This window comes from Mus pahari, chromosome 5, assembly GCF_900095145.1.
Source record: "Mus pahari chromosome 5, PAHARI_EIJ_v1.1, whole genome shotgun sequence".
NCBI lineage: Eukaryota > Metazoa > Chordata > Mammalia > Rodentia > Muridae > Mus > Mus pahari.
The window spans coordinates 68,839,113-68,858,488 of record NC_034594.1 but is presented as its reverse complement, the minus strand read 5'-3'; the positions used below and the strand labels follow the sequence as shown (position 1 = coordinate 68,858,488).

The 19,376-nt window shown below is 46.9% G+C and overlaps 1 protein-coding gene across 1 annotated transcript in view; it reads right to left on the bottom strand.

Moving 5' to 3' along the window:
- Nucleotides 1-347: 347 nt before the first annotated feature.
- Traf3ip1 (TRAF3 interacting protein 1) overlaps nucleotides 348-19,376 on the bottom strand; it is a 36,179-nt gene continuing 17,150 nt past the window's right edge. The window contains exons 8-15 of the mRNA XM_021198369.2: nucleotides 13,149-13,169; nucleotides 12,033-12,117; nucleotides 11,547-11,630; nucleotides 10,660-10,783; nucleotides 10,350-10,386; nucleotides 8,668-8,744; nucleotides 3,783-4,006; nucleotides 348-2,290 (exon numbers count right to left, since the gene is read on the bottom strand). Of these exons, the coding sequence (XP_021054028.1) occupies nucleotides 2,125-2,290; nucleotides 3,783-4,006; nucleotides 8,668-8,744; nucleotides 10,350-10,386; nucleotides 10,660-10,783; nucleotides 11,547-11,630; nucleotides 12,033-12,117; nucleotides 13,149-13,169 (818 nt within the window). The 3' untranslated portion in view covers nucleotides 348-2,124. The remainder of the gene's footprint in view (nucleotides 2,291-3,782; nucleotides 4,007-8,667; nucleotides 8,745-10,349; nucleotides 10,387-10,659; nucleotides 10,784-11,546; nucleotides 11,631-12,032; nucleotides 12,118-13,148; nucleotides 13,170-19,376) is intronic.

Here is a 19,376-nt window from a genome sequence, read left to right as displayed (position 1 = left end):
TCTCTCTCTCTCTCTCTCTCTCTCTCTCTCTCTCTCTCTCTCTTTCATACACACACACACTCATACACACACACACACACACACACACACACATGCACGCACACCGCCATGGTACTTCTACACATTTCCTCTAAGCACAGATTGATGTCAGCTGAATCTTTAAGGTCAAATCCCTAAAGTGTGACTCTACAATCCTAGGAAACTTACAAACCACAGCCGGGAGACAACTGGTGGAAACTTATAAATCACACTAGGAGACAACTAGGAATACTGCTTCTGTATGCTCTCAAAATATCAAAGAAGACCAGGACTTAGTTTGTATATCCCCCAAGATGCAGAGACAGGTACACATACAGGCCTTCAGAAACTTACAATCTTAAAACTCTGGCAAAGGATGAGCAGGCTCATGAGATGTCAAGTTCTACAAGAGAGGTAACATGTCATAGTATGAGCAAAAAGCAATTTCCCCTGTATGCATCTGAAAAATTAAAAATCCAAAAGCTTACATTATTTTCTGTATCAACTAAATTTGACAGTCCATACGCTTATAGGAAAAATAGGTGATTATTTTAATGATTTCCATATAAAAGAAAAATAAAGCTTTATGATACAACCTGATGACTGCTGCATATAAAATTCTACTCACATACAATGCATGTAATCTTCTCAACATAAAAATCCTATTCATATATACAAAGTCATAGAAGGATATATATACATGTATGTATGTATATATTATGTTGGTATATATGGGGTTCACTTAGGGTTATGGCTAAGTCATTTAATTCAGTAGAAAAGAACTCATGAACATACAAAAGGCTGTTGACAAGCAACCCTTCCCTCCCCTAAACTATCTGGAAGCATCTGTTTGGCAGGGTGGTGTGGTGTACTTCAGACAGAAGAAGCTAAGGGTCTGAGGGGCCTCTCACACTGTCCAGGCCCCAGGTGAAAGCTGGGCTCTGCCTTCAACTGACTGAGAAACCCTGGCTGTGCCTCATGTGCTGAGCCTTTAGGCAAAAAAGTGTGCTAAGGCAGTCTTCACACATCCCAGGGTATGACGCAGTGCACATAATAAATACCCAGAAATGGAAGGACCACCTCAGACCTTACGCCTGTAAGAACATCTCCAGACACAGTGAGATCCTTCATACAGTAATTCAAGACCTTAATGAGTATTTACAGTAGGTGAAAAAACTGAATATAAACCATTAAAAAAAAAAAAAAAAACTTTGCTTTTAAAAAAGGGTCCTTAGAAAAGGAAAACAAACACAAATTGTAAATCAGTGTACTCTCTTCCTCTCAGTCTCTCCTCACTCCCAACTCGTGGAACACACCTTTTCAGCCCTTCATGCGACAATGTCCTCTTAAAGAGGCCTGGGGGACTGCTTATCCATCCAGAGTAAGCTGGAGGCTGCAGAAAGCTGCGGTGGTGGCTGAGGCAGGTTCCCATCACATGATGCCCATAAAGGCTGGGTTAAATTCTCCTTCTCAGCCTATGAGCTTTAAGGGCTAGAAATGCAGACAGCAGGGTCATGGGGAGGCTGCAGAGAGAAGCCTATACAATAAGAGAGCAGCAACCCCGCCCAGGTGACAGGCACCTTACATGGGCTAACATGACACCCTCAGGTAGAAATGAAAATGGCAATTTAACCATTTTAGGCCTCATTCTATTTATAAAATACCCACCAAAAAATACATAGCTGTCCTTTGCTCGGTGCTAGTATGAAGTCCTGGGAGACTCAAAAGCAGAACTACAGGCCTGCTGTTTACCTAGTCGGATGAGACAACTTACCTGCCAGAACCCCAGGGTACAGAGTCAACCAGGCTGCAGCAGGAAATGTATTTGCCAAAAAACAAAACAAAACAAAAACAAAAACAAAAACAAAACAAAACAAAGAAATAAGCCCTCCCACAAAGGCGAGCTGGAGGCTCTAAGTAGTAAGCGCTGTAGCTGGCGGAAGAAAACACAGCCTTTTAATAAGTGTAGTGCCTAAACCGAAGGCTCTGACCTTAGCTGGCTCAGGGCACAGCAGGCCATTTCTCAGCAGACTGGGGCTTAGAGGGGCGGTTCCTGCCCCTTGTCCATCATGAGGAAGATGGCTCCATCTCTGCAGGGCTGGCCATTCACCTTCGTGACGACAAGTTGATACTGTGCACCATTTTCTGGATCTTCTCCTCATTCTTCAGGATGTTGGCCTTCACGGCACAGATCTTGTCCTGCTGGTCTTTGATCTGTTGCTCCAGCTCAGACAGCTCGGCCTTCAGGGGCTCCACTGCACTATCTGTGATGCTGGGGGAAGACACCAGTGTCCCATCAGTTCTGTCTGTGCCTCTCACTCCAGCAAAGGGCTGGCCTCACCCAAGGGAAGGGTGTCAGTGTCAGACCCCTAAGGATGGTATGACAGGCACCATCACAGCTGGCAGGCCTAGAGTACAATCCAGCCTGAGGTGCTGGTGGCTTACTCCTTTCCTTCCTACAGAAGCAGGAAGAGAACCCAGGGCTTAATATGCTAGGCAGGCACTCTACCAGAGCTGTTCCCCTAGCCCATGTGAGATTTTCCTTAAAAAGGAAAATGAAAAGGAGCTAGTCTCTCCTCAGTGACAGGCTTGAAGTCCTTACAGTACATACACAAAAGAGACCCAGGAGCAGCAAGGAAGTGGACTGCCAAGGTCCACAGACACTGGACACAGCCTGCACCAGTGCCTCCTTGCCAGGAGACACCCTCCTCAGTATAGCGCTCACAGGCTTACAGACTCTCAGCCCAGGCCTGGCTTATCTGTTCAGCAGGATCAGCTGACCGCTTCAAAACGCTGGAGTGGAACATCACCTCTCCCTTCAGGCTTGTAAAGCCTGTAAGTAGACCATTAATACGACACAGAGAGCCAGTCCCTACCCCAACACACACACTCTGCTGCATGAGAGCAGGCTCAGCTTTTACAAGGGAGGCTTTCTCTGGGCTAACTCCGTACGTGCTGCATAAGCATCAATACTATCAGTGATTTCCTATGTCCCATCATGTGACACATTTTAAAATGCACGAGACTCTTTAATATAAGACTAGTAAGAGCCCCCAAATTAGTTATCCAATTAAAAAAATCAGTCAGTCCTGAAACCATGTGCACACAACAAAAGTGGACTTAGGAGGAACAGTTCTATATTTGTGCATACACATACATACATTTATGTACATGTATGTAACAATGCTAATAAAAAATATGCTATCAATTTGAGGGACTGGAGGGAGGAAGGGTAACAGGAAAAGGGATGGAATTCTACTATAAAATTATTTTGAAAAAAAAATAGAAAAAAAAGGTACAATTTCAGCTGGGTATGCTGGTACACACTTTTAATCACACTGTTCATAAGGCGGGTGATCTCTGTGAGATCAAGGCCAATCTGGTCTGCAAAATGAATACCAGGCTACCCAGGCTAAACTGTGAGACCCTGTCTCAAAAGACAAAACAAAACAAAAAATCAAAAGGGAGGGAGGGAGGGAGGGAGGAAGGGAGGAAGGGAGAGAGGGAGGGAAGGAAAGAGCAGACCCGACTATAACTCAGCTGTTCTCTAACATGGACTTGCAGATGTATCGTTCAGTCAAATCACATGTTCTGAAGAAAAAAACCCTACAAGTTAATAGTCACATGCTTCTACAAACACAAGGTATCTTTCTAATAATCCGGTCTCCAAGAGCTATTCTATTCCTTTCAATTACAATTCCGAGTTTGTCAGTATCTCACACAGGCCCCCCGCCCATCGCCACCCGTCTGTCCGCAGCCCCCACCTCTGCTCCTTGCTCAGGGCTTCCGCATGCTGCCTGTTCTCGCTGTGCCACAGCTGCAGCTCATTCTGCATGGCATCCACGTCCTCCTGGATGTAGTCCATGATCTTTCCCAGGGGAAGTGCACTCTTACACAGGGTCTGGATGGACACGCGGAGCTTCTCTATCTCCTTGGAAACGATGTCCTTCTCCTTCTTCCATGCTGACTCAAAAATGAGTGCTCTCTCCTTTGGGTATAGCAGGGAGGGAGAGAATGCCTTCAGGACCGTGCTAGACAAGTTGGAGGCAGCGCCCCAAGCAGCCCCACAGAAGGGAAACTTGATGGACTTAGCAGACAAAGTTTACCCTGCAGAGTCCTTAAAAAGGAGCTGAGATGACAAGGGACATTGGCAAATCAGACACTGCATGAAGACACGTGCAGTAAACAGTTCAGACAGAACATAAAAGCTCAGTAGCAGCAAGCCGACAATCCAATCAGAAGAGGGACAAGAGACACATCACTGAAGGTGACATTCTGATGGCAGTGAGCACATGAAAGTGTGTCCAGGAGCACCAGTGGCTCTAAGTGCAATTTAATCAGCAATGCCTGGTGCCAGGCAGGAGAAACTGGGTCGCCGATGACTACTTTGTGTATGAATGTAAGTTTCATTCTTTCTATGTAAATGCTTGCTGGTTTGTGTGTGTGCATTACTTAGCTTTCTGTCTCTGTGACAGAAAACCTGAGGAAAACAACTTGAAGGGAGAGAGTTGTGTTTTGGCCCATAGCTTTCAGGGGTCCCCTCCATGCTCAGTCAGCCCCGTGGCTCTGGGGAGACAGTTTGGGGTGGCTAAGACTATCCCAGTGCTACAGCTTGAGTCTAAAAACATCTGCTGAAGGCTTGGGGGACGGGGCGATGAAGATCCTCACTTCATCCTCCGGAACTTCCCAGCTGAAGGGCTGTTTACTGGAGAAATCCCCATCAAGTCACTGGGAGCTGCTTTTGAGGGTGCATCAGGCCCCGACCTCTGCTCCCCAGCTGCAGGGGCACGCAGCTGTGCTCTGCTGTCAATACACCCTCTCCACCACTATGCTCAGCCTCACCGAAGCCCCGAGCCACAAGCGAGGATTAACCCAGACATGTCCAATAAACTGTGGTACCTGTGTACCATGGAAGACTACTCAGCTCCAAACACACAGAACCACCTGGACAACTCTTGGAGAGTTACAAATCACAACTGAAATTCCAGATCACAATCAAAAAAGCCCCCCTAGGCCATGAACGAGTCCTCTTATACACACAACCTTGAGAAGACAGAACTACAGAAGCGGGCACACTGGTGATGGCCAGGAGCAAAAGGCAGGAGGATTTCAAGCACATCTCCAGTACTTCTCCACAGCTCAGAGGGATCCACAATTACCTCAAAATAAAATGCTTTTGTTAAGAGATGGAAAAGCTAGACATGGTAGTGTATGCTTGTAATCCCGAGTTAGAAATGGAGTCAAGCAGGTGGGGCTTGCCACATGTAGTCACAGCACCACTACCTAGTAGAAAGCTGAGTACCAAGCACGGTACACACTATCAAGATGTTGGGGTGACATAGCAAACTGGGGCCTGCACAGCAGGCAGGAGCAGATCTCCCCTGAAGCAGGGTTCCAGAGGGAGAGCAATATGGCTGTAAGGTCCCCAGAAGAAACACACTGTAGGCTGCTCGTGCCTAGGGAGAGAGGAGGGCTGTGGAGCAGGGAGTGTCATAGGTGGGACACTGCAGACACAATAAGGGCTTTGGTTTGATCCTGACCAATAACAGCAACAGAAGGCATGTAAGCACCAAAGAAAGCTAATTACACCTGCATTTAAAAGCCATTCAACTCAGACTTGAGCATAAAGGCCTTGGTGACAACTGTCATGGTACAACCCACAGGCAGGGGCTGAGTATGAAGCACATGGCAGTCTTTGGTTGGTAGGTCTGTGTTTTGTTCTGTTCTGAGATGGGGTCTCAACTGGCCGAAAACGTTCTATGTTCTATGTTCAAGGCCAAGGATGACCTTGAACTCCCGATCCTTCTGTTTCCACCTCCTGAGTGCTGGGATGACAGGAGTGCACCAAGCATAGCTTAGGAGATGGAGGGTTCGGTCATGATTTTTTAAGTAGAAGTCTTTCATTGCATCGTTGAAACCACACAGGCCAGTCTCACACTCCGGGATCCTGTTTCAGCAACTGGACCTCACAGGCAGCCTCTGCGCCAGTCCTTCTCAGAGACGCAGGTACCACGCAGTCCAGCTCTGCCCACCACAACCTTGCTTTTAACACTATGACTTGTGAATGAAACAATGTGAGTGTCACTTTCAACAAGAACCAGCTCAGCTCTCCCAGCCTCAGACACACAGCCCTGCAGCTGTGTTCCCGGAGCTCTGCACATGCACTCCATCTGAGGCCCAAACAGACAAGGTAAGAATGCACAGGTCGCACGACACTATGACTGTGTTCTTATTTAAGAACAAAAATATCACCTTATTTCCTCATAAAGCAACCCCAAATTCCCCCAAACAGACCCCCTCTGTAAGCTTTTGTGAAGGAAACAAATCATGGCAATAATAATTACTACTGCTGCTACTGCTACTGCTACTATTCTATTACTGCTAGTAAGGTCATTGAGGAAACCACAATAAGTATGTCCCCTCTGTCCTCCCACCCTACCCCACCACAGAATGTCAATGGAAACAATGTTCCTAAGTAATCAACTCAAAGAATATAAGAACCACAGATGAGCTGAGCCAAAACCCAACAAAACCAAAAAGAAACCACCACTACCATCATCAACAACAACAAAACAAAACAAAACAAAACAAAAACCCAACTTGTGTTTGGGACTGAACTTCATCAGCAAAGGCCATGCTCTAGAGTGTCCCTGAGAGCTGGGACATGGCTGGTGACACCACGCCACCTAGCGGTCAAGTAAGAATCTGTGGCATGACACCGCCATCACCAAGAGACCAAAATCCCTCTCATAGGGAACTCAGTTAAACAGAACACACTGCAGACTGTTTGCCTTAATTAAAACGTAACATGAGAAGGCTGTGTGTGTCATTAGGAGGAGAGGCAATTGAAGCTACAACAGGTGGAAAGTCATCGAAGAAACAAAGGAAACTAATACACTCTGAATGGAAATTACTGGGCTTGCACTCAGTTTTGTATTATTTTGTTTTGTTGTTGTTGTTTATTTGCTTGTTTTTGTTTTTTTTTTTTTAACAAGGTCTCACTGTGTAGCCCTGGCTGCTCCAGAATTCACTCTCTAGATCAAGGATGACCTTAAATTCACAGAGATGTCAGCTAACTTACCAGACTTTTCAGCCTTACAAGGCATAAAGGTACCAAGTGCAATCTCACTGCAGGGGCTGCACGTATCAGTCCAAGACTCAGAAATGGCAAAGACAGCATAGAGAGCGGGGGGAAGAGGGAAGGAGAGCCGCTGGAATGACATTTCCAGATATACATAAATGCAATTGCTTAAAGCAAGGAGAAACACAATGGTTCCAGACGCACACAGAGTACAAAGGACAGTTGTCACTCTAACTGACTCTGCAAGGGCAGGGAACCAGATCGCCACACACAGTACTGAGTCTGAACTGACCAAACACCTGAGGTTGAAGCAGATGGCTTCAGGTATGAGAACAAACATCGTGATTGCCTTACAGCAGGTACAACTGACATCAGACACACTGTGCTGTGTGCAGAAAAGAGCTAAAGTCTGTATCACAAAAGAGGAATTTTTAAAATTTTTTAAAAATTAAAAATAGGACCTCCTTTGGATTAAAAAAAAAAAAATCAGGCAAGTAACAGACTGCAAAGATATTTACAGACTAGGACACAAGGCTTGATCCCAAGATACATATCATGTATGCAACCTCAATATAGACAAACATCATATACAGTATATTCATTGTATCCTGGAAAGCACAACCAGTAACAAAAGATACGGAAGGGAAAAGAAGTGGACAGCCACAGCAGCAAGCTCACACCCCGACGCTCTGAGGGAAGGCTATTCACAGTCATACATCCAATAGTCACTTCTCCATCGCAGGGACATAATGCCAGGATGGTAATTTATTTAGGCTTACAGGTCCAGGGTTAGCGTCCATGATGTTGTGAAGGTATGGCAGTAGGAGGAGGAAGTCACCTTCGTATCTTGAACCACCAAGCAGGAAGCAAAACCAGTAAACTCACAATGGTGAGTCGTTTAAACTCCCAATGCTGGCCTCCAATAACACACTTCCTCTGACAAGCCCACACCTCCTAACCCTCCCCCAAACAGTGCCAAAAACTGACCACCAACTGCTCAGATGTCAGATCTCACAAGGGACGTTCTCACTGAAACCACCGCAGCCACCAAAACGCATTCACCGTTTCAATGTGCCATCCTCCTTCTAAGTATGACTTAGCCCTTCTTTTGTAGAAGCTCTGTGTGTTTGCCTCTGACCTTGCTGGGGGCTGGCAGCATAAAGGACAGTATTAAAAAAAAAAAAAAATGCACCAGTAAGAAAAGCCCTAGGAGCAAGACACACATAGAACTCACAGTAAGATTCAGGCCTACAAACTTCCAGCTCTTAATCCACACTGACCCAGGGTCAACAGTCAGCCTGCCACTCTCACAGCATCCATGAAGAACGAGCAGGCCAGGCCAGGCCAGAGGGAAGTTGTGCAATAAAGACACAGCAGCCTCTCGAACAGATGCTGCGCACACACCTGGGGAGCCGGGAGCAGGACCCCACGGACAGAGCTGCAGAGCCGCAAGCTCTCTGTGCCTCAGCTGTGAAGGGGAACGGCCCTGAAGCACGTGAACTGGATTACCGATTTTAAGTCAAAGAACACTGTTACATGTAAACAACCATGTCAGGCCTGATCCTTACCTTCTCACCAGGCTTGAGAGACTGCTGCAATTTCTCATAATCCTTCTTCGTCTCCAGGATCTTTTTCACGAGCCCACCTGTTAAAAATCAGTAGGTTTCAGCTAAGGCTTCTTATCTGCCCCAGAAAGCTACCCATTACTCTCAGATCTCATCTCAAGATGAGATAAATGGTGAATTCTCATCTTTCCTCTTTCCATATCAAAATGCCTTCCTCTGGACACTAAGACAAACCACAGTGGCACCTACTACTGGCAGAAGCTTGTCATAGGGTCACAGATAGGAGGTTTGGAAATAAACAGATTTTCTGCTAAAAAGAAATGTGATTAACATCCCAAAATGTAACTACCCACTGCAAGCAGCGATTATAATGGTTTCACAGTGCTGATACCTCTTTTAGATTGGGCGGGAATACTAAACTTCTTTTAGAATTCTCCATGGCGGAAATAGCTTACGAAAAATCATCTTCTTAAAAATACTGTTTTACCATGCTATGTGCGCTGCTGGGGGTGGTAATATCAACACTGTAACCCATCTGTGAACCCTGTGAACTTCAACAATGGCAGTGTGGCATGATGCACCCATGGTGCTACAGCGGCACCAGTGTTATGCAGGCAGCCAGATACTTTCTGACTGAGACCCATTGCACAGAAGGGAAGTTCAATATAGTACTGTGTGTCTGGCCCAAAACTTATGTTTGGGGAGCTCGCCAGCCCCAGAGGAAAATTTCTCTTCTACTAAAAGGACATAGCATCAAACTACCCACAAAATTTGTATCTCTGTATGTACAGGCAGACGTTAATGTGCAAACTCACACCCAAAGTGTCAATAGAAGCCCAGCCACAAGTGGGACATCTACACTGCACCCTCACCTGCCCTCCAAGGCTTAGGAACGTGACGGGGAGAGGGGGAAGTCAACTGTAAGAGGCGGATAATGGGAGGAATGGAGAGAAGTGTCAGAATGTCAGTCAACATTCTAACATGAGCTGTCCTCTCTTATGAGCCCCCACGCTCCCCACCCACACAAGTCACATTTTCATATTCTCACCTGCACTATCAGGGAAAGGAGAGGAATATAGGGAGAAAGAACAAGGGAGAAGTCTTAGACCTCAGCACCGGGTGGGGTGGTGCAAACTTATAATCCCAATATTCACAAGACAGAAACAAGAGAATGATCAAAAGGAGGTCTCCACAGTGAAGTCTGGGCCAGCCAGAGCCACACAATGGGACCCTGCCGCAAATAACAACAACCACAAAACAAATGTACACCTCTCAGTGCAGTTGGCTATGGACATTTAACCTTAAAGCCACAGGAAGATTTACATGAATAATAACCAAAACTGAGTTGGATGTGGCATATGCCTAGAATTCCAGTGTTTAGGAAGCTGAGGCAGGAGAATGGAGAGTTTTGGGCAGTCTGGGCTACATCACAAATTCTATTCTCATGTTCATGTGTGCATTCAGGCATGTATATACAGTGTCTTGGACAGACAAGACACAATGCCACTATGCCTGGAGCCCACTCTGATCTCAGGTTCTATGGCTCCTCCAGGACCACACAGCGGCAGCAATAGTGTCCCTCCTAGGACCCAGCTGGTGTCACTAGACAGAGGACGGCCACTTGCATCTTCAGAGGACACAGAGAGCCCACACACGCACGAACAAGAGCACTGGTCCATACTCACCATGCTTCTCCTCATCCTCCAGCTCCCCTGATGGCACCTGAGTGGAAAGGAGAAAGATCAGGGAAGCTTTGCTACTTCTAAATAAATAAATAAAATAAAATAAAGACTAAAGACGGCACCTAAGCAGAAAGGAGAAAGATCAGGGAAGCTTTGCTACTTCTAAATAAATAAATAAATAAATAAATAACAAAAACATAAAGAAACTAGACAGCTCACTGAAAAATTAGAGAAACTGTGTCTACATAAGCTGAAAAGCCGAAGTCCTCACTTTTGACATGTGACTAAGAACAGGGCCCTCTGGGGAACTAACCATGTCAATGTCCGCGATTTCTGACAGCTGAGGGGCAGCCTCCACCACAAACTGGTCGTCATCCTCATTGTCAGAGTTCTGGGAGTCGATGATCACACTGGAGACAGTTTTACCACTTCCCAACCTAAGCAGCAAGAGCCATTACATTACAAGTGACGACCCAGCAGCCACCAGTTGCTGTCAGTCCCTTGCATCTGGAAACACCACAGTTCTCAGAAGAGCTGAGCTGCCATTGCCCCAGACGGGCGAAGGGAAATCTCAGGGAACAGTGGAAACAGAGACTATCACCTCTCATACAACAGCCTCCACACTGCCCAGAGCTCCAGGCCACCCCAGCCCTCTACCCTACCCTTGCTGGTTCTTTGGCTCCACAAAGGCTCTTGGGACCACCCTGTTTGCCGACACTGACTCTTAAGATAGACCAAGGGTGGCACACATGGGCCCTGTGGGCCACATGACTTGGGACCTCCCCCTTTCACAGGGCCACTCCTCTAGGCCCAACTACCATATCCAATCCCTCTGCAGTGTTTTCAGCTTGGGGTACCTGTTGTTTAACTTTTGTACAATTACACCTTTAACTCTCTTCCTTTTTATGCTTTAATAGTCTTCTATCTAGAGGTCAGGGAAACACAGCCAGTACTGGCCCATGCGTTCTGAGGCATCCTATACATGAACACACATATTTCTCCCTTTTGCCAATCTGGAATGCTTGATGCTCTGCAGTTTAAGGCAGTGATCACTCTATTTCTTCAAAGTAAGCTTTCCTAGTACTGAGTACTATACCCTACCAAGTCTTTCAGCACAGGCCCAGACCCCGGCATCCCACAGTCCAGCACTGGGGAGCGTGGCTCCAGTGTGACTAGAACCCCGTGGCCAGGCAGCCTCACCTGTCTACCACCAGTGTCTCTGTGCTCTCTTGTCGTTTGACCCTGGGAGGTGCTGGCCGTGCACTCCCAGGCCGAGGTATTCTTCTAAAGAAATATTGGAGGGAAAAAACAGACTATGAAACACACACAAATCTCAAAGTGGACAGGACAGACAGCCAGGCCAGCATTAGTGTTCACTCCCACGACACGGTTGGCACAACACTCAGACACTCTGCAGAGGAGCACTGGCCCCATTCAACGCACACAGCTGCCACTCATCAGAGTACCACAGGCCTTCCCATCACTAGGAACTTCCCCAAACTGTACAGTGCTGTACAAAACTCAGATACAAGAAAACTAGACAGGTAGCTTTTACTTACTTTGCACAAATAATTCCTTATGACACAGAACAAGTGTTGACTGGGCAGCGGATGCTATGGCAGGAAGCCCCATAGGGCAGCTTGTCCTAGGCATGACCACACTCCCACACCCCAGCAGAGGACACACCTGAGGCTGGAGGGAAGCTCACTGGGGACTTCTGCATTCTCCGTCACCTCCGGCTTATCTTGGCCAGTAGGTCCAGCTTCTACTTCTGAACAGGGGACAATCCAATCAGCAATTCAAAAAGAATTCAATAGTAACAAAAATAAATTTACTCAAATATAAATATCAACAAATTCAAATATAAACATTTGAAACATTATTTCAATCAAATAATTGAAAACGCAAATGAACTCTTTTCACCCATCACTGATGAGGTTAAAACTGACAGACGTCAGACATCTAAATGTGGACATTTGGGGACGTGGGCACACTCAAGTTCTGCTAATGCAAAGTGGCTGACCAATCGAGGAATAAAAGGGTGATTGAGCCAAAGGAACTAAGCCCGAGGAAAGGAACAGCGCACACAGATGGACAGTGTGGCAATCACTCAGAAGCTCTAGCCCACTCACATGTGCACTCCCCACACAGCGCAGTGACAGATCTCAGTCACTCACACGCGGGGGGCCCCAGGATTGTGTGTGCTTCAGTTATAAAAACGACCATCAAATGCCTTTCACTTTGTCACACTGGACTCCATTTCTAAAGTATCTACAATTACACTGGGTGCTATATTCTTTTTATAGTCAGTACATAATTTTGTTTGTATTTTAAGACAAAGTCTTACTATATAGCCCCGAATGGCCTGGAGCTCTCTCATGGAGGTCTCCCTGACTCTACCTCCCAAGTGCTGAGATTGTCAGTGTGCAGAATCATTTGGCTAAAACACAGTTTTTTTCATTTTAATAAAAAGGCTAAGCCAGCAAGTCACAAATCAAAATTACTAATAGAATTTATTCTACTATTTAAAGCAAAATAAATTTATACTTTAAAAAACAGTAAAATTAGAATTTTAACATTAGAAATAAACATTATGCACTAGAACCCTGAAATGTGACCTTTTCAAATTCAAACACAGAAATATGTATGACCCACATACAAAATGGAAACTTAAAACACAGCAAAATAGATTCATCAGGTATATTTCTTTAAAGTAAAAAAACATTTTTAAGCATAGCGCTGAGACCCCGTTTGACATGTGCACACGCATGACAACACCCAACACATCAGAACTGCTCTCACCTGCGTCGCTGGGGGAGTCACCTAGAAAAGAAGAGAAATTATCAGGAAATTAGCTTTTATGTAAGGGAGCCACAGCACAGTGGTCGCTGAGCAATCAGGGAAAATACAGTTGCTAGGGACAGGGGTCCCCCGGCGTGTCTCTAGCATCTCACCACCAGTCTGTTATGGCCAACCAGAACCATAAACCCTGCACATTAGAGGGAGACTGTGGCCTGGCTGTGGTGGCCCACACCAGCACTCGGGAGGCAGAGACGGCTGATCTCTGAAAGCCAAGGCTGCCCATAGAGAAACCTGTCCAAAAAATAAAACAGAAACGGGGAAAAAAAAAAAGGTAAAGGACTACCTACACCACAGAGCTACGTGAAACGAATACTCAAGTCACAAAGCCACAAGAAGCATCACTGGGCCATCACTAGGGTCTTTTCTCCTCACATGCGGCACTCTGTGCACAAAGATGGCACAAACGTGTGCCACAGGGTGGATTCGAGGCCAAAGCTGCAGGCTGGGGATGTGGGAGGGGCACAGCCTGCCAAACATCCAGAAGTCCCTTGGGTTCCAACTAGAGCACTCCCAGACGACAAAACTGGAGGCACATAATCCTGTGACACACCACATCCAGGAGCACGTTTACAAAAGGGCAGCATGCTGAGGGGTGGAGCAGCTGGCTGGAGAGAGTAGCACACATCCACATGTCTCCATAGGAGAGCAGCCCTGCGCCACAGGAGTACACAGGACATCGTCCCATGAGCACTTCAGCAGAGCTCCTAGACAGAGTAATCTGCGGGAGGCAGGAGTTCTTGAGACCAAAGAAAAGAAAAAATGAGCTAGGATCTTTTCTCTGCAGGCCCCAGGAAACCCCAATGTCTCAACACAGAGTGGGGTAATCGGTTAGGGACTAGACACTGAGTCAGTATGAAAGGACAGGGGACCAGAAACAGCAGTAGGAATCCAGAACAGTGCTCTAGGCAATGGCATGAGGGAATCCACTCAATCCAGGAAGAGGGCACAAGGGCATCCTCTGGTCCTTGCTTGGCCATAGACCTGCTGTTTCCTGCAGACTGGGCTGGGCTCTGCTCACCTATGCTCTGATCTTCAAGCCTTAGTGAACACAGAGCTTTTGAAATCTAACCTGATCTATGTCACCATTACCATAAATGTCACCTTTCCCAGTGCTCCTGACTATGACTGCATGAAGTCTCCAAGAACCTGGCTGGGCCCCCTGCTCTCCCCGCCCACAGCTTGCTTTTCATGCTTCTACTCAAGCCAATGCAACTCTTCCTGGCTGTGAGTCTCACTGGGGACACCCTCCCGTGGGGAAGGATGGTAGGCTCTCCTGCTTCCCAGGTGACCCTCAGTCCCCTACCCCTCTCCTCCAGCATCTCCTGTCTAATGATTTCTCTCTGCGTCTGCAGCCTCACCTCAGCTCCTGTACCACCTCTGGGCAGGCAGCCCCTGCCACCCTTCTTCCCCATGCATTCATGACCTTGGTCCTGACATAGTAACTCTCAGACACTCTGTATTTAAACTAGTTGATAATCATCATCCCTCACCTGGCTGCACTCAGTAGCACCAGGCCCGCCTGCGGGAGGCTCCCAGGCTCTGGGATCACCTGAGGGTGTTCGATCATAGTCCTTTGTGGGGTAAAAGTAGCTGAAGAAAACGTTCATCCAGACTGGAGCCACCACAGACGATCACGTGGCAGCCACATTTTTGGCTGTCTAAAGTCCTCTGAGCAGGAGTGCCCTGCAGGGCCTGAACAGTGGCCTTAGAACCTGTTTCAGAGATCATTTGTGACACCTCTAAGGTCACAAATGCCACCACTTCACACTAGGGCCTAAGAGTGTCTTGCCTGTGCTACCAAGCAATGAATGCTCTTTATGGGAAAGACAGGAGTGAGTCCCTTGCCACATCAAGCATAAGCTCAGACCTGGCTGCACCCTGAGAGGTGTGAAGGGGTCATTCTTACCTTTTTGCTTTACTGCTGCCTCTGGCTCAGCGCTCTCCCGCCACAGACTAGCTGAGTTATCATCTGAAATACTCATTCAGTTAGTATTGGCTTCTCTGATCCTAACATAAAGAGTTCAAAGCTGGGCACGAGACTGCGCCCTGAAGGGCTTGTGACTAAAGGGCTGCCCAGCACTTACATATGTGTGTTCTCCCACACTGCCACACGCCAAGGATGACGACAAGGGTAGCTTCTAAGAATGTGTGGCTCTGGGACTGATGCAGGAGGAGAGCTCCAGGAACCTGGCCAGGACCTCAGGCCAGCTGAGACTGGGAACTCCCCAGCCAAACAGTCCAGCCCCACACTCCCCAGAGCCACTTCTACCAGCTCCCACAGCCAGGCCTGAGAGCTAAGCCCCACACAGCGGCACAGCGGGAGGGAAAGAGAAAAAGGGAATACTTTTGGCATGGTACACATCTCTTGAGACATGAAAGAGTCCCAAACACTTTCCGCTGGTTACTAATGCTCAAGGGTCAAAAATGAAAAAGTTCATAATGTGTGGAAAATAGAATACTTCCAATATTAAAAGCAAAAGGGAAAAAGAGGTATTCATGATGCAGGCTATGTACGGCAGTGGGCTCAACTCTAAAAGTGACTCATCATCACTCAAGGGCCCAGGGAAGAAAACAGTCTGCTTCTGAAAGCCCAACCATGTAACTTCTTAAAACCATTCAAAGAAACAATCCCACCACACCCTACCACTGACTGTTAAATGGTCACTCCAGTTGGGAAGAGCTACATAACCTAGTGGTGTGGGGCTTTACCAGGAAACTTTCCTTCAATTTATAAAAATACTGGCCTAACAGTCTAATGAAGTGAGTAGGTACTGTAAATGTTTTTTATAAAGCATAGCCAAAGAATGGACGTGAAACTCTAAGATCTAAGAGAAGCAGGTTCAGCAGCTACGCGCAGCCAGCTACACGAGGACCCCCTGCACGCTGTGCTGGAACATGAACTGTGCCAAGTCCACGCTGTCAGTCGCACTGGCCCTGCAAGTGCCAGCATTTCTGTTCTACAAAAGCCAGCAGCCTCCTGGGAAGTACAAACTCACTACTGTCTGGCCGTGGGAAGCCACCATACTATCTGTCTGTTCTGTCTGTCTGCCTTTATTAATTTATTGATTTGGGGAGTGGTACATGGCATGAGCTAGCCCAGCATCCTACCTCTGAGCTGCACCTCTGAGCTCAGATATTTCACTCAGTTTTACCCTACTCAAGCTCTACTGGGTTTGTTCTGTTGAGTTTTGTCTACTTTTGTGTTTTGGGGGGGGTGGGAGTTATTTTGTCTTGTTTATAAGACACAGTTTGTTTGATGTAGGCCAAGTTGCTCCTAAATACAACATGCAGCCAGGGTTGGCCTTGAACCCCAGATCCTCCTGCACCCCCTCCACACACATGAGCTAACAAGCATTCTCCATGGTGGCTGGCTTTACTTGTCCTCTTTACAGAGAAGAGTTGTGACCCCTGAGCATGGGCAAGCATGTGGAAGACAGAGACAACGCTGTGAAGTCAGTTGTCTGCCTATACATAGGTCCTGAGGACTGAACTTCCAGCCAGGCCTCCACCGCTAGCACATCACCCCTGAGCCACACTGTCCTGTATTCTGGAGCAGCCTTTACTACGCTATGCTGTGTTAGAGTTCCGCACAGATGTCAGCTTAGTAAGGCAGGGCTGCTGTTAAATCGGAGGGCATAACCACATTTTCAAACAGTGGGAAAGTTTTTAAATAATTAGAACACAGCTTGGACTTCAAATAATAAACAGAGAATAATTCCACCCAATGTGACTATGTTGGGAGCCGCCTGTTGAAGTGTTTACAGAAAATTATCAGATGTATTTATTGTATGTTGTCATCATTTAAAACTCCTAAGCTCAAGGAAAGCAGCACAGGGCCAGGGCAGTGGAAACTCCACTGTTGTACTCTGCTGTGCTTTTGATAACAGCAACTAAACAAGATGAGTGAGGTAACGTGAGCAAAATATAATGATGGCTTGATACACAGAAAAGCCAGAAAATGTCCAACTCCAGACCAGCACACAACACAGGCCAAGCTCACATTACACTGCAGCATGCAGGAAGCAGGTGCGCATGGCTGAGGAGACACGGGTGGACTCCTGGTGAGCTCACCACATCTGAAAAGTGAAATGGAAACACACCCACACACTCTCCTCTGGCAAACCCTCAGCAACACCTGGCCATCCTGTGCAAGACTGGCCAGCCAGCAGATGGCCGCTTTCTCTGAAAACACAGGCAAGGCAAGATGGTGTACACCTGCCATCTCAGAGTCTACAGGCAAAGGCAGAGGGCCTTGTGTCCACAGCCTGCCTGGGCTATATAGTGAGACCCTATCTCAAAAAGAAAATGAAAAAGAAGAGGAAGGAAAAAGGAGGAGGGAGGGAAGGAGGATGGATGATGGATAGATGGATGGATGGATGGATGGATGGATGGATGGATGGATGGATGGGGAAGGAAGGGAAAGGGAAGGGAAGAGAAGGGAAAGGATGGGACGGAGCGGGGCGGGACAGGATGGGACAAGATGAGACAAGACGAGACAAGATGGATGGACAGATGGGTGATGGGTTCCTCTCTGAAGAACGTGACCTAGAAATGAAGGGCTGTCACAGGGAAAGGAGACTTTGGCTGACACCGGGACAGTGGATCTGGAAACCATACTCATGTAAGACACAGAAGAACTGACAGCTGATGGTAAAGTCTCAATTCTAAAACAACTGTGCTATGTGACAGTGCTAGTGACTGTGAGAGCGGCCAGGCAGGCACAGGGCTAGTTCCTGGCTGAGACCTGAACAGCATCAGGACTCAATGGCAGAAGGGTCAGGGAAGAGGTGCCTGGGGCACTTTGGAGCCCAGGCTCTGCTTCTCACCATGGTTACCTAAACCCACAGACAGTGTATCTGCCCTGTGACCCAGCAGCAGCATAGGAGCCTAACCCTAATCACACCACTAGAGGGCAATATGGGAGTAACACTCTGCTCACCCTACCAGCGGCATCTCGTCTACTGAACACTCAACAGTATAATATACACTTCTTAAGGTCAGGACTTACATTTTCCCACCTGTAGATAAGGTTTATAAACTGTTCAACAGAAGCCTAACACTAAGCTGTCAGTTAAAGAGATTACAGCTTGGTCACTCTCAGAGCAGGTATCTCCCACCATGCCCACGTGCAAAGAGGAACCCAAGGGCTTAAGAACATGGCTCAGGGACCCATTCACCGGAAAGAGCTGGGGAAGCAGAAGAGTGGGACTCACCCACTGGTCTCGGATGAGGAGGCTCAACTGAACAGACAGGAGAAGCTCTCCCCAAAATAAAACACTGCAGGAGACACTGCACGTGGACCTCCGCGTGCATTCATGTGGACAAACATAGACCACACACACAAAAAGAAAAACAAACTCAACAAAATCCGGTACATACAAGGCAAGTTAATCCCAGGAAAGTTTTATTTTCTCCTAAAATCAAAGTTGGCACCATGTTTTTCCTTGAGAACAGCTCGTGCTTCTCTCCCTACAGAGTGTGTGGTTAAAGCCGCAGCAGACTGCAGTGGCCCGCAGTGAGGGTGAGTCTGCACTCTTTCTCCCTCTCCAGCTTTACCTGTGCGGAGTGCCACAAGCCATGGGCATGCTCATTAAGGCCTTAAAGAATGATTTATACTCATAGTTTGGTGTGTGCACATGTGTGTGTGTAGGCCATGGCACACATGACAGTTTTCTCTTTCTACAATGTGGGTTCCAGGGATTGAAGTCAGATGGCTAGAACTGGCCAATGCTATCTTTCCCTGCTGAGATCTCAATGACCCACTCTTTAAAGCCTTAATGGTAGATAGTTCATAATGAAACTAAGGAGAGCCAATGGGGATATAAAAATGTAACCCATCCACATTATCTTATTGAGTATCAGTATTAAGATGAGCAAACTGTCTTGACATATACCTTACATGTTATGCACATACATGTACCTGTCAAACATGTATAATGTAATTATTATGTACATGTAATATACAGAAAGGCAAGCTAGGCGTGGCATATACCTGTAATCTTGGCTCTGAGATGCTGAGGCAGGAGGATTACTCTAAGTTTGAGACCAGCTTGAGCTATAGAATGAGATGCTGTCTCAAAAAAAAAAAAAAAAAAAATCTGATTGAATAGATGGAGTAAAGATGAGCCCCCTTTCAGAGGGGAAGCTAGGAAAGGGGATAACATTTGA